This window comes from Parasteatoda tepidariorum, chromosome 4, assembly GCF_982258835.1.
Source record: "Parasteatoda tepidariorum strain Cologne lab strain chromosome 4, Ptep-v5.0, whole genome shotgun sequence".
In the NCBI taxonomy this organism is placed as follows: Eukaryota; Metazoa; Arthropoda; class Arachnida; order Araneae; family Theridiidae; genus Parasteatoda; species Parasteatoda tepidariorum.
In genome coordinates, this window is record NC_141758.1 from 10,390,238 (window position 1) to 10,406,623 (window position 16,386).

The 16,386-nt window shown below is 30.0% G+C and overlaps 1 protein-coding gene across 4 annotated transcripts in view; it reads right to left on the bottom strand.

Annotated features, from left to right (window-relative positions):
- Positions 1-9,433: 9,433 nt before the first annotated feature.
- Positions 9,434-16,386, bottom strand: part of LOC107442473 (solute carrier family 41 member 1) — a 36,008-nt gene continuing 29,055 nt past the window's right edge. For 3 of the 4 annotated variants that reach the window (XM_071181966.2, XM_043050849.3, XM_071181967.2), the window contains one exon: positions 11,065-11,933. In XM_071181966.2, coding sequence (XP_071038067.1) covers positions 11,748-11,933 — 186 coding nt within the window. In that variant the 3' untranslated portion in view covers positions 11,065-11,747. Of the gene's footprint in view, positions 11,934-16,386 lie in introns of all 4 variants that reach the window. The other variant, XM_043050847.3, reaches the window with a different exon arrangement.

Genomic DNA, 16,386 nt, shown 5'->3' on the forward strand with positions numbered 1-16,386 from the left:
TTTCTTTTAACTTTTTTATTTCATTTTTCGTTCTCGGATACTACGGTTTTTTCAGTTTCATTTTTCGTCGGCAACTTATTATTTCCTGTTTCAAATCACTTTTGCTTTCTTGATCCAGGTCTGGTTAAAATGTTAACTTATTTTTGAGGGCTCGAAACATGACGTTTTTATAATATTAAAATCTCAAATTTTCTGAAGCCAACGAAGTTTTTACATACATTACATTTGGGTGTTGATCATTATTTTGATAAGAATCTTATGCTCGTAAAAGCAAACATCCGTATTTTATTACTAACAGGGCTCTTGCAGTCCTTAAAACATTAAGGAAGCGGCTATCCCCTGTGACATGACAAAAAATTGTGATTGGGGGTCAGAAATGCGAATCCATCGGGGAAAAAAAAGATATGTTTATTCAGAGAAAGAACGTTTTGTGTCCGATTTCGTAACTTAAAATATCGCCAATACTAACAAATTAGCATATTTGAGGTCACTCCCTCGAACCATTTAGAGTGAATCTTAGAAAGCGAAGATCCGATCATTAGATCAAAAGTTATTATGGGTGGTCCGCTTTTTTTGTTTTGCGCACTGTATAACAAAATGTCTATTGCTAAACCAACCAGAAAATTCCATTTCTCAAACTTATCTTCAAGATGATCGAATTAAAATGTTTGAACGACTTTTAAAATCGATGCTAAAATTTCTAACGTTGTAAAAATACAGCCAAATTTCTCAACAATTAAATACTTTAAAAAAAAAAAATTATTAAGGCAAAATTGTAGGAAATATTTGTAATACAAACGTATCATACCAATAATATATTAAAAATTGGTTATGGAAGTTGATTTCACGAATAATAATGCACCACAACTTAAGCTTCCTAAACGTTAAAACCATGTTTTTATTATTAAACAAAAACATTTTGCAATTAAAAATTTTATGCACCGTAAAAAGTTTTAATTTTATAAGAAAAAAGTTTAAAATTTTTTTATTCTATGTTCTTTTTTTTTAATCCTAAATTTTAAATATCTAACATGAACGCAAATGTCAAATTAGAAATAAAAATATCGATGCGGAAGACATAGTAATTTAAATCCCGTAGTTCCGCACAAATACGGAAGTAAACGTAGATGAGGAACATGCGCCGTAAAAGGTTATTGACCTCACAGACTAGAAGCAGACACTAAAGTACCAGTACATTCTATCAATAAAATCTTTGATCAAAATAAAGAGTTATTGACCAATAACCTATGATAAATACAAAAAAAAAATTATAATAATGTATATGCATCAGTATTTATTGATTTATTTTTTAACTTCCTTATGATTTATTACAAATATTATTTGATTCGTATTTGAATGAAATAAAATAACGCGTTTGTTTGTTTTCAAAACAATAAATCATAATATGGAATAGTTAAGGCGAACATTTTTGATTTAAAGTCTTTCATTTTATAATTAAAAGATATAATAAATAATTGTTTCAATTTTGCTTGTGTAAAAATGTGCCTAAAACCAACATCACGTCTACTTTACATTTGTTTCAATCACACTGGCGAATAAATTTTTTGTTGCATTTGTAAAAGTAGGTACTTGATTTCACCTAATTCGGTTGTGGGGATTTCAAATCTGAAATTAGTTTTGTTTCGAAAGCAACAGTTTTTTTAAAAGTTTGTTCTTTGTTTGACACTACAAGTTTATAAAAAACGTATAGGTTTATATGCGTATAGGTATATAGGTTTCGCGCCTTTGAAACTAATACATTTAAAAGAAGAAATGAATTTATGACCTTAACGTATCGCTTTCTTCCTACCACTCCCTACTTAGGAGAGAAGTGTGGTACCCAACTATGGCTATAGGAGATGCTCTGTCATTAAATTAAATATATAGTAAAAAAACATATCCCGGTTAAGATATAGGTTTTGCGCCTTTGAAAATAATATGACAGTTTAAATATGACAATTTAAAGACATGGCTTTTAGTTATATCTGGCTTTTTTTTTTTTTTTGTTAAATGTTATACAGAAGCTATTCAACTGATTGACTTTAAATTCTAACTGTACATAAGCAATGAATGTAAATGTACTTTCTTTATTGATGTGAAAAGTGCCCTTATGAAAACAACGGAACACTTGCATTCATTCTAAATGAATATTTTCTAATGTTAGCTACCACTTAAGTTCTTTTTTAATCGAATTTATATATTGAAAAAACTGAAGAAATTAACAAAAATTTAGATTGTTTCGCTATTATGATAGACAGGAGTATCTTGTCATCCCAGAATAAATTTAAAAAATCAATGATCGAATTTCCGCCATCTTTTTTTTCTTAAAAAAACATTTTTCAGGATCTTTTTGTCAAGTAAAATAAAAAAGTCAAAAGTACCTTACACTGAAGGCAAAGCTATACTAACTAGATAAACCATTTCACTATAACAAACTATCTGAGCATTCGACAGGTATGCATATGATATGAATGTATGAATATGATATATTCAATGAATAATGAAGATACTTTAATCATGATAGTCAAGGGTATACGGCAGGGCTCGAAAAAACTCAGAAATTTTACCCGTCCCCGAGGACGGCATGTCCAACAATGTACCCGTCCTCCTTTGAAACTAACCCGTAGCTTCTAAATAAATAAAAACATAATTTTCTCTTATTTATTACAAACCTTTACATAAATTGCACAATGAATTAGTAGTTACTAGGATTACAAATGCTAGGATTACATTATACAGTAATAAAAGAAATACTAGGATACTAATAGTAACCTAGTATTTCTTTTATGAAATAATTTAAATGACAAAGGTCAAGTTACCTGGAATGTTAATTTACCCGAGGGTACTGCGTTTTTTAAATGAATCAAAGATGGCGCTTGCCAGTTCCACAATCAAGCCAATGATTTACAGAGGTTTCTGAACAGAAATCTGAAAGGGCTTTTGCATTTAGGTAGATGTTCATAATTGCGTTTTTAATGCTTCTTGTTTAAGACCAGTACGTAATGTGCTTTTTTGTAAGTTCATTGCTGAAAAGCCCCTTTCCGCTACAGAGAAAACATCAATTCCACCTTACGCAGATGTTGCTGTATTTCTAGATTAGAGGGTCATTTTAGAAGTGAGGCGCTAGACTCTTGCAAGATAACAAAAATTGAAAATGTATCACGAACATTAACGGGAAAATGGCCGCCCTCGCGGACGTCGGATTCGAGAAATTCGTTGTCCGCGGGGAATTTTTGACCGCCGAGGACGGGCGGTTTTTCGAGCCCTGGTATACGGTGAAGGTAGTGTAAGACCGGGTAACTAATATTTAAATGCCTGTTGCAGCTAAACTGGTGAGAATTGGCGAGCAGGGCCAGAGTCTCTTAGTTAAAATATCAATTGTTTAGGTGTGTGTAATACATGATTCTATAAAAAGTCATATATGCACTACTTCTTTTACAAATGATTTTCCTCTAGAAAAAGACAAATCTCCCTATCTTGCCCCACTAGCGGGGTTAGAACAGGTGCAAAAGTGAACTCTATAGGAAATTTAGAAACACAAGAATTTCAGTAAGACATTTATCTGACATTTTCTTTTATAAGACAATATAGAATATTATATCCAAAATTCACACTTGAAGTATTCATCTGCTTCCTTTCATAGGACCAGAAAACAGTTTTTCAAATTGAAATCCAATTTTCTTTGCATGAGAAATACATCGCTGCATTATAAATAATCGAGTGTTTTTTTTTTTATCGTCTTCATCGAAAGAAACAACAATCAAGGATTTAGGATTCTTTTTAGGTAAAACAGTTTTGTTATGGATGGTGTTTTCTACGCTAGGGAACGCTGCAAGCTCGGTGCCGCCTAAATTTCCGGGTTACTGTTTCCGTTGTATTTTAAAGCCATTTGGCATCATTGTGTTTTGAGATTCTTGCAAACAATGTATTTGATTACTTATTACTTGTGTTTACAATGCTAACAATACCTGTGTTTACAATGCTAAAAGTGTTAACACTAACGTAAGATGGTGCACAGCTTGCATCAAGAACAAACAGTAATAAACTTACGGAAAGAGGCCAAATGAAGACTGCCAAAAAAGCGAGTTATTCAAAATCTAGCAACCATGTCATCTTTTTTAACAATATATCTCTAAATAACTAAAACAAATTTTCGCTTCAAACTCACCAGAATTACATAATAACATTAATATCTTATGAAATACGGCAGATTTGAGCTCAGAAATTATCCAATTTATTTCTTTTATTGAAAATAAAATTATCCGTTTGAAAATATCGCCTCGCAGAATAACATGTAGTAAGCAGCTGCAAACTTTCTAACCGGAACTAGAGCAGGCATGCAGCTCGAGATTGTTATTATTTACATTTCTACTGAAAACACCATCCATATTGGTTCTTCATACACTTGATCTGGTCTTTTTTAGGTTCCCCACTTTTTTTTTTGAGTCACTGCCAAAACTTTATTTTCTTTCATAGAAATTTTTTTTAAAATATTGTTTTTTCTTTTATTTCTCCAGATATTATAAATCTTTTTTAGATAGTGAGAATAGTAGCCGTTCTAACCGCAAGAAAACAATAATTGAGCTGTTATTGAAAGGAAACAGAACAAGGCTTCTACTGCTCTAAATCCTTATTGTTTGTTGGAGTGTGGATCCTCAGTAATAGTTAAGTTGGGCCAAAATTATTTTTATAACTGTAGTGACCAATAAATAAGGATAGCTCAGAAACATAGAGAGTTGACACTAAGACAAATTCGCTCCAGCGGTTCCCAATTTAAATACGGCTACTGAACCTCAAACAAACGAATCTCAGCGATGGCTGGTCGATACGAATTTAGCACTCAGCTCGCACCGACCACAGTGCTGACGTAACTATATCCTTATTGATAGACGGATCATGGGTTAGTCCCATTGCCGTCAGACTAAGCTAAAGAAATTTTCGTGGTTTCCCTCTCCATGTAACGCAAAAGCGGATTAGGTCCATCGAAATATCCTCCACGAAGGCAAAATTTCGCCCAATACTTAATTCAGGAGTTACCTTGTCTTCTGGATTGAGTTCAAAATTTAAAGGAGCCTATGGAGTTGAACATTGGCAGTTGTAAAACCAAAATTGGGTCACTTGTTCAACAATGGTTATAAAATAAAATAAAAACATAAATAATGAAATTTTTCAATAATCGTTTATTAAATAGTTTATCATTTATAAAACTCTTATAATAATAAGTTTTTTTTCAAACAATTAAATTCGCAGGCCAGGACTGGCATCTACTCTAGTTCTGAATTTGTTTTTGGTGCAGACATTAGCACAAAATGAACAAAATAAGTATAATTATAATTTTCGAAAAAGAACTCTTATAAACGTTGAGAATAGTTCAGTTCGTTTTTCTTCATTTCGGTCATTTTATTTTGAAAAATTTAAAGAGAAATGCTAATGCAGATTTTTATTAATTTTTCGATTTTTTTACTTGAATGTAACTTTAATAATTTCATTAAAATAACCAAAGTAAGAAACAATGGTTTATTGTTTTAGTATAAATACAAGTTTCAAAAATTATTACTGATTTAAAAAAAATGAAACTCTCAGAACCCCCAAGACCCTTCTATGTAACCCCTGAGTTCCGCATGACACCATTTGGGAACCGCTAACCTACATAGATGCCGTAAATTTGACAACATGCCAATATGATAGCTCCATCTTCTTACTAAGATCTTCTTAAAATGTAATTCAGAGTCAGTTCGCCAGGAAACAGAACTAATTTCGTCAGAATCGAGATAACCGGTCTTACCCTCGGAACCCTTCCACGGAGCCCCAGCATTCCACAGAACACCATTTGGGAACTGTTGACCAACACAGACGCCATAATTTTAAAAACACGCCAATATGATAGCTCCATCTTCTTAACATTTCTTAAACAAATGAACTTAACAATTGAAATGTAAAGATCTTCTTAACATTTTCTTAGAATATAATTCAGAGTCTGTTTGCCAGGAAACAGTAAATTCGTCATAATCGAGATACCCGATCTTACCATACTCTTTCCTCATTATTTTTCACGGAACACAAATTGTGAATAAACTATGTTGTTATTTTTAAATAGTACAGCTACGAATACTTTTTTAAGCAAGACAACAAGAATAGCAACTTTAGAAGATAAAAAGTAACGAAAAGAAAAAAACAACAATTCATCAAAAATAAAAGAATTAATGTTTATTAAAGTCATATATTTTAAATTGAAACATCAAAATAATGATGATCTATAAAACAAAGGCAGAACATAAAAATATAATAACAATGCTTAATAGTTCATTTAATTCAAGCAGAACATTAACAATTTTGAAATAATACTTTCTGTCGAAGAAGACAATTTATAATCTATAGGATTATCACAAATAGAGCAAGAGAATCGCTATTACACACAGGAAGAAAAAAGTAAAATTAGGTCATCTTTGGTAGAATTAAAAATATAACTATTGAAAATAAGTAACTATTAAAAAATAGCTATTAAAAACAATCATTTCCCAGAATTATTATATATATATGTTTTTTTTTGGAGGAAATAAAAATATATAAAGCTCTACATTCCCTTGTTTATACAATAAATAGGTTGTTGTGCAAAAAATAGTTCTAATATAATTTCTATACATTACTTATTTACACGCAATTTTACACAAATCTGTACAATATATATTTTTTCCTATAAAAACCAGAAAAATGCAAAGCTTCTTTCAATCAGAGATTCAAGCAAATAAAGAAAATTTTATGTTTTTTAGAGAACTCCACACGAGACTGTCAAAGTCAAACCAATTTCTGATTATGAAATATATATATATATGCAAAGCTGTGTATAAAAATTTTACCTTAATCACCTTTATTTATTAATTAGGCCTATTAATAATCTCTGGGAAAATAAATTCTGTTAATTAAATAAAATTATTTCTTAATTAACATTTAAACAAATTTATTTGATAATCAACATTTTGTAATGAAAGGCAATACCTAAAATTAAAATAATACAAGAAGGTATGCACAATAACACTGCCAATTAATAATATTTTTAATGACTGAAAAAAGAAACATTTGTTAATTTAACCATTTTTTCACAATAATAATTTAGGATTAGGTTTTGGACGGCCTAAATTGACTTTAGATAAAAACACGTCTGATTTATTGTCCAAAAATTTCTAAAACTGTCCAAAATTCTAAAAATACCCAAAAATCTCCACTGTACACTTGTTAGATATAAAAATTAACAAGCAACTATGTGTTTTATTAATGTTTATAATTTTAAATATATTTATTAAAAATATTTCTAGGACATAATTAAAAGTTTAAAATAAATTTTCGATAATTTCTTGAAATGTATTCACTGTTTAAAATTCATATTTCACATTAAATATCATATTTCACATCACTATTAAATTTTGGACAATTAGAAACAGAGGGCCAGTTTTCTTTAAATCTATAGTTTTTAATTAAATATTTATACATTTTATATACAAGAATTCCCTAAATAGTTTAATTAACAAGTCATTAACTTTCAATATAGTTTATTGCCAATATTTCATATGATAATACTGCTTAAATGAAACTCAGCTGTAGACAGACAGTTTACTTAAGAGTTTAAAGACAGGATGACAAAAACCATTGTCTCTTTTGTGGATTTTACCAATGTGTCTAAAAACTTGCAAACCAATCAAAATAATCTCAACCAAATATTTGTCATAATAAATAATTCATCTAAAGTATTACAAAATCGTTAAAATAAAAATGAGAACATTTAAAATTTGATATACACATAAATAAATAAAGATAAACAATACATTGGAACTGCATGGCTAGGAAAAAATGAACATACATTGTATTTAAATTTATAATTAATGACATGACAAGAACTCATATAAATCTTGCTATGCACAGAAACATTGTATCCTCTTATTAATTACGATCACGTTAGGTTGACCACTCAACTCGAACACTGAGTTTAGTTTAGATTATTTATTATGAACATTTTTCCAACACGAGATGAGTTAAAAATAACTGTTACTATAATATTACATTTTAATTGTGTTACTTAAAATAAATGTTTAAAATTAAAAAAAATGGAGCATTTCTCAAATTTTTGAGAAAATAAATTTTAGTGTACCTAACAATTAAAGGTAAAAACATATTTAAGAGCAAACAATTTTATTAACCAATTCAGGACTGGCAAAAGGAGAAAGAAGTACTTTCCTAAAACCACACGATTCAAGAGTTTATGTGCGCACATTAACAAACAAGTTTTCCCATTAAGCCTAATTTCAATTAAAAATTCATATAAAATCATTACTACACATAAATGATGAAATTTTCAGTTTATTATCATTAATAGTACCTGAACATGATGAAATGAAATGTTTCATATATTTCAAAAAACAACTGCAATACTGATTCAAAACATACAAAATACTGTTTAGAAAACACCAAACAACAAGCCTACACTCACATAAACCAATAAGCATTCCATTCTTTTCCACTTCACTGAAAGGTAAACAAAAGCCCAGAGCACAATAATCCCCGTGCCCAATCTTTTTGTGCATTTGTTTACCTGTTCAAATAACCTAGACAGGGCCCATGCTAAGAATTTCAAATTATTAGCCAAGTATACGGGCCCTGCCTAGAACAAATTATGAAAGAAGGAAGGAAAAAAACTCGGAACCAAAAGCTTACATTGATGGCCAACACCTAAAATTATAAAAGACTTCAACATCTAGTTAACACTAAAAAGACTGAAACTTAGTATATACCTATATTGCCAAAATGCAGTCAAAATGACTGGATTGTGTAAGAATAAATAATGTGTTATGAAATTTGTTCAATTTTTAATATTTTTTATATTATTTACAATTATAAAACAAGTTATTAGTAAATATAAAAAAATTAAATGTTGTACAAAAAGTCACAAGATTCTAAGAAACTTTGTCATTATATACATCATTGTTTCGCTAATTGAAAAAAGCAGTTAAAATGACTTCCTTGGGCTAGTGTTAAACAATTAAATATAATGTTCCGAAAAGAAGTCACTAGGCTGAGGAGATGGAAAGACTTGTCTCATATATGATACTGTGGCCCATGAATCGCCTCATACCAGGCATTTGATTATAGTCCTGAACGAGTTAAATAAAAATACACTTTCCTCCTGAATGGTATAGATTTTTCTCACAAAATTTGCTCAAATTCAAGATTTAATCTTTCCAATTATACATTATTTATTTGCAAGAAATATCACAATATATAGACACGTTGTATTCGACGTTTTGTTCATAGCATTTAGCAAGCTAAAACCTGTTATTCTAATCTAAATGTTATAGTGACTATAATCCAAAAATTATACAAAGCGAGGCTAAATTTTATTGGTAATAATAGTAATAAACCATTCAAGAGATCAAATCACCAGTTTTAAGAAAATAAATAAGCATAAGAAAAACATAAATAAGTATGCTAAAATGATAAAACAAATAATCTAACATATTCTTTATATATAATACAAATTTCGAATACTACTTTTTTTATCACATACCATATCGAACAAATTAATAAAATATAAATTGAGATTTTTAAAAAAATACCGTAAAGCTTTTTATAAGCTACTAATCATAAATGCTAGATCAGCTTCTCCCTACCCCTATTTTTTTTAACCCTTTTGACCCGAACGGGATGTATATGTCCCAAAGATTAAACTTTATTCCCTAATGGATAAAAAGATCCCAATTTTGCATGGTTTTTTATGTTTCGAGGGTTCTTTTGGCATCAGAAAAAAAAACATGACCAAAGACACTTGGCAACACTCGCATATTCCAAAGGGCAGACTTCTGTTTGCGAGCACGCCAGTCAATCTCGTTTTAATTTACGTATTTTCTGAATTTTAAGGTAAGTACAACTATATTTTTGCCATATTTTGTGCAAAATAGTTATGTTTGTTCTTATTAAGTAATAATTGTACCTATTTAGTATCAGATTTAGAAATTTCGACACATTTTGTTTCTTGGGATATATTGTCCCAATCGAACTTATCAGTGCGACAATATATCTCATTAGTGATAAAATATTATAAGACAAAATTTTAGCTTTTGTTTCGATTATTTTATAACAGCAACTTAAGGTAAGAATTAATAATTAAATGCATTTATATTTCACTTTCATTATTTTTTCCCTTGCAATATAAAGGTAGTTTTAAAATATTCAAGACCATTAAGGCATATTGTCCCAGGAGATTTTCAGAAAAACGGGAAAAGAGGAAAACTTTAAACTCATAATTTACTTATTTTTAGTAGGTCAGCATTAACATAAACTGCTTTTCATACTTAAATTTCAATGCTACTGGGTTGAAAGGGTTAATGAGATCCAATGATTTCAAGATCTGTAACAAGGAACTGAAATATGGGTATTCATAGTTGATATTTTCCCTCCAATAGTTCGAAAGGGTTAATGAGATCCAATGATTTCAAGATCTGTAACCAGGAGTTGGAATATGGGTATTCAACCAAATATTTGACATTTTCCCTTCAATCTTTATTTTAAATCTTTATTGTCTCTTTAATTTAAAATTTTTATAATAAGCGATTATTTTTAAATATTTTGTAAAATATAAATTTCATTATTTAAAAAGAGGAATCAATCTAGAAAAAAAAATCATGTTCCTTTTACAGAACTCTTTTTTCAAAATCCAATTCACAAAAATTAAACTTTCAGAAAATGCATATCTTGTAAAAAGACCTTTCAGAAACAATCAAACCTTGTAAAAAGACTCTCCACAACAAATTAAAATTTTAAAATAAACTCTGAACAAAACTCAAAAAACCTTAATAATAAAAAAAAGCCATACAGAATTTTGACTCCTAGATGCAATATGATAGGATAGCAAAAATTGTATTACTTAAAAATTGACCTTCTGAACTTGGAATAGTAAAATAAATAAATAAATACAGGCAGACAATGCTTTTGGCCTGGAATTTAAAACAACCTCGAGTAAAATAAAGATAGAGCTATGGATGTTAAAGGTTGAAACGGCAACCTTGTACCTTAGGTGCAGCGCTGGGAAAGTTCAAAATCTTAAATGAGAGCCTCTTTCATTTTTGCAGATTTCGACTTTCTCATAAAAAGTACAGCAATTTAAGACAAATTAAGATAAGATTAGAATTCAGATAAGAATCCCCAATTTTTTACTGCATTTGTTCAATTTTCAAGAAGAAAAAAGTGCAGGGTACTTTTTTTGGAGTATCCAAACCAGCAATATTAAATGGCAGTTTCTATTTATGATTTTGAAGTTGTCCTATGTTCTATTTTTTATGAATTAGGGGTCAGATCTAACATCATTGAATGCATTTTTTAAAAACATGTGTATTCATAGATTCTTAATCCAATAAGCGTGTCTTGAGATATTTCATTAAATCCATACTTTCTAGACATACTCTTTAAAACAGTATGTAAATTATTTACAAACATGTGCATCAGTGATTTTAATTTTTCAGGAACAGATACATATCAAAGTGTGAATACCCTTCCAAATTCAAATCCTAGTTACAGCCTGAATTGGGGGGAAAATATCTTAGAAAGACATTCAGAACCAATTTTGCCCACAACTACTGATGAGATCTCTGAAATTAATTAAAAAAAACAAAGAAACACAGGTAATTTCTATTTAACAGAGTAATAAAAAAAAACCACATCTAAACAATAAAAAAACCATTACAAAATAAGAAAGGAACGCATTATTCACCAACATCATAATCTTTATCACCAATTTCATATAAAATACTAAATGCAACTGCCAGTAGAGCAGTGCCCAATAAATCCCCTAAAGCAGTGAGATAGGGTATGGCAGAGTTATCTGGATCGATTTTCTTCCCCCACATCCAATGCACCATCACCTGAGCAATATATAACAGAAGAGTCACCTAAAAGATTAATTATTCATTTATCTAAACATCATACTTTGCATAATACTAAAAATGAACTTAAAATAATAAATAGGTTCAAAATAGCAAATAATTTAGAAGTTTGTAGCAATCAATATTCAGTGTTTAATTGCAAAAAGGTGTCACTAAAAAGACAAAAATATTCTAGTTAGCGCCGACCAGTAGGGGAATACTTGCTGACCGGGTAAGAAAGTTTTTATTTTACAGCCATTAGAGAACAAAATGTCCGAGAATATTGAGTCAAATCATGAAAAAATAAATAAAAATGTGTGTCAAACTATTTTGCCCAAAAAGGAAACATTTATATTATTTATATACTTAATTTTTTTTTTATACTTCAGGTGTATATTTACATGATTAAGCTTTATATATAAGTCGAAATAATAATTCAAATATATATATAAGTGGCTGGGTGGCGCAGTTGGTTTGTGGTCGGCCTTCTGAGCCCAAGTTTGCGGGTTCGATCCCCGGCCCAGACACCGGATTTTCGGGATGTAGAAAATCCTCAGCTGCCATGTCGTATGATTATGCGGCATGTAAAAGATCCCTGGAGTGCCTTATTGGCTCTTGGCATTTCCGGCAAAATTAAATTCCTAGTGCACTTTAGCATCCAAATAGAGTCTCGGTGCTGCCATCTAATGTGGCAGAAACTAGACGTCCAAATTAACATGACCAACGGTATCTCACCCATTGCGGTGGTCCTGAAAGAGTGGATACCACCTCTGGGGAACGCACTAGGTCTGCTTATCGGCAAGACCGAATGTGCAGCTCATTGGAAATAAAATAAAAAAAATTCAAATATATAATTATGAATAATGTAAATATATATTTATGAATAAAGAGGATAAAATTATAACAATTTGTTTACTAAAGCAAATAGTTTTAGTTAAGCAAAGCTTTTTTAAAAAATTTAAACACATACTATTGCAAATTTTAATGCACCTTTTTCATTTGATACAAAAGAGGAATTAATTCTTTTTTTAATTTTCAGTATTTAATATGCTGGATCTAGAACATCAAACTAACCAACAATTGTACTACCACTTCATGGATTAAAAGATATGTCACATTAATACCATTTAAATTAAAAATTTGCAGATTTATGACTTGTGGTAATATATAAATGAACGTTTAATACAAATACAAGATGGCAGTTTTAAATTCAACAATATCAGTTCTCTTCCAAGATTCTTATAAGAGTATAAGACACAGTGTTGCCAGAACTTAAGATTAAAAAGTAGCGAATGGGAGCTCCAAAAGTAGCGGATTCGAACATTTTGTAGCCCAAAAATAAATCGTATATATATATATATATATATATATATATATATATATATATATATATATATATATATATATATATATATAAATTTATTTACTGCACTAATTTATTTGGCTATATTTCTGTAAAACAGCGCCGTTTGCCAGAAAAGACTAAAATTATAATAACATTGGCTAGCTCGTTTTTTCCCAGCTTTTTTTATGCGTAAAAATCAGTCGGAACTGTCTTCGATATTTTAATGTTGGTGCGGTCTTTGAGCTGCATAAGAATACTAAGAGGTTTCGACCTCAGCTCGCTTCGTTCCCCAACCTCAAGAACCTTAATTACTCGAACATAAAAATGTTCTCACTAGCTAATTTTTTTTTATAAAAATTATCTCGCGTTTCGAGGAAATTAAAAATAAGACCTAACTAGGACCCAATCTCCAACAAGAAATTCAGAAAAGTTCAACTTCATGGGCCTACATCTGTGTGTATTTAAAAATAAAAGGCAAAAAATCTTTTTTTGATAAGCAAAATAATTTATTTAATCATTTCTGCTCTGAAGTTCGAAACAATACAAAGTACAAACATTCAGCTCGCAGATGAGAAATATGACTTTGCTTTTCTTTGTAACAGCATCAATAATTGTTTCAAACTCGATTGAGAATAGTTTTGATAGTAATTTAGTGAACAAATGAATATTTTGATTTGGACCACGTATGAAACAGTATTTTGAAGCGTCTACGAAGCAACAAATATTTTTAACTAATTTTTTTTTTCATTTATAGTAGCCGTAACATCTGTTGTAAAGTTAAAAAAAAACAATGATAAAAAGATAGATTTGCACTAAATGCTCGTAAATATTTTCTTTTCTCGCAGCTCGCCTTAGTTGCTGTGCTTACTTTACTTGCACAGTGAAACCTGTTAAGTTGACCATCTCTATAAGTTAATCACCTATCTAAGATTTTGATGATTAAGTGCAAAACTGGTAAAAACAATTTATTATCATTTTTATAAGATGACTTCTCTTATAAAACCATCAAATTGTAGTTCCACTTCTGATCAGTTTACGATAGTTTCACTGTAGTAGCTTTAATAATTTTCTAAACTCCTTTTATAACACGCAGCATATACATTACTGTGTTTATCATTTAAAGTAATTATCTTTCCTAGTTATTTTGCAATTACTATAAATGTTTCGAAAGGTTTAAAATGTTGACATTTTCGAATTAAAAAAATTGTCGTTATTCAGTTTTCCTGATCCCTAAGTGCATTATGTTTCAATTAACTTAGTCATTTTTATTCATAATTTCATTGTTATAGTTAATTATTATTTGAAATTTCATAGTATATATTTTTGTTTTAAAAACAAAATCCATCTTTTGCGTTTCATCGTCATCATTGGGTGGGCCTTGGCCTTCTATGAAATATTTCTTCATGCCGTTCTCCTTGATACCAATTCTGATTATCATTTGCGTTTGGTAATTCGAATTTGATTTTAATATGATAACTATCCAAAACTTAATTTTTATTTGTTTCATTTATTTATTGCATATTTGGCAAAATGAGGTGAAAAATAATAACTGTAACCATAGCAATACATATTATAGCTTCCTTTAAAAAAAATAATTTCATCATTTACAACGGGCAAATCTAAGCTCTAGAGCAGGGATGGGCAAACATTTTTGGTCGAGGGCCAAAAATCGAGAAAAAAAATGTTTGGTGGGACAAATAAAACTTTCAAAATTTAAAAAAAAAGCGATATACAAGTTTTAATTTAAATATTTAGTGAGATGAATGAAATTGCGATTTTGTTTTTAAAAGTTCCTTATATTAAGGTTCGAAGCGAGATGTGCCTATTTTACGGAACAAGGCTAAATGCTTTTCTGTTAGTCCACTTCTGAAATGATTCTTTCTAAGGTTCAAAGTTGAAAACTCTTGTTCACATATATAAGATTAAGCAAACATAGAGCTGATTTTCTGGGCCTGAAATATTAAATTTTGGAAACTAGCTTTTGGTAATGATTTGTAAAACTTTGGCATATTTAGAAACAACTGCTTCAGATGATTGTTAGATTGTCCGCTCGTTGGATCTTAAAATGCGTAGTCTGCCAAATGTGAAGTACAATTTACCTATATTAGATTCCTCGAGAAAGACAAACGCTAGTTAGAGCCAATCTAAGACTATTCTATGAAGAACTTCTGCTTTCAACATTTTACCAATTGAAGCTGTCTGTGCTAACTATTTCCATCAATTTATGTTTTGTAGAACAAAAATAGAGAAAGTAAAAAGGTCATCAGTACTTTGTTAAAAAAGGAAAAACAGAAATAATTTTAAATAGTTGACAAGAAAATGGATGTATATTGTTTATGTATATTGCCACTGATCGGCAAATTAAAATTATATCCGCGGGCCGGATAAAACCTTCAGGCTGGCCACAGTTGGCCCGCGGGCCGTAGTTTGCCCATCCCTGCTCTATAGAGAGATATAAAAATTTTCCTATTTTTCGTGCAACTGTGAATAGATCGTGATTTACAAAAGTGAAATGAATTCACTAAAAAGCATTTAACAGTACGATATTTTTTGGAAACTCATTGTCATTCACAACAACTATTTTCATTCATCAGGTAAAATGACTTTGGATTTTAATTTTTCTGAGTTTCAAAGCGAGTAACGTGATTTTTTTTCTCCAGAAGATAAACGATTAATAATAGTTGGAGTTAAAAAACATTTTCCCCATCATACTCTCCATGCATTTTTCCATATATATCTTTGCGATTTCCCGAGTCTACGATTTGAAACATAAACATGGAAAGATTATAGACTGCATCAGTAAAACATATTAAGAATCCAAAACTGAAGCGAGAACGTTTTCAACAACAACAACAAAAATGTCCTTTTTAAAAATGGTAAAGAAGCTGCAAACTTTCAGAATCATTTTATAATGGGAAGGGAAAAAATTAAAAAATATATATATATTTCAGTAAGGAAAAAAAGTAGCGCATATTTAAGATTTGTAGCGTTCGAAAAATAATAAGTAGCCCAAAAAGTAGCAAGTAGCGAAAATTCAATTTTCAGTAGCGGGGACTTTTAAAAGTAGCCCAATCCGCTACTTGTAGCCCAATCTGGCAACACTGATAAGACAGATGTTTTGATTATTAAAAAAAT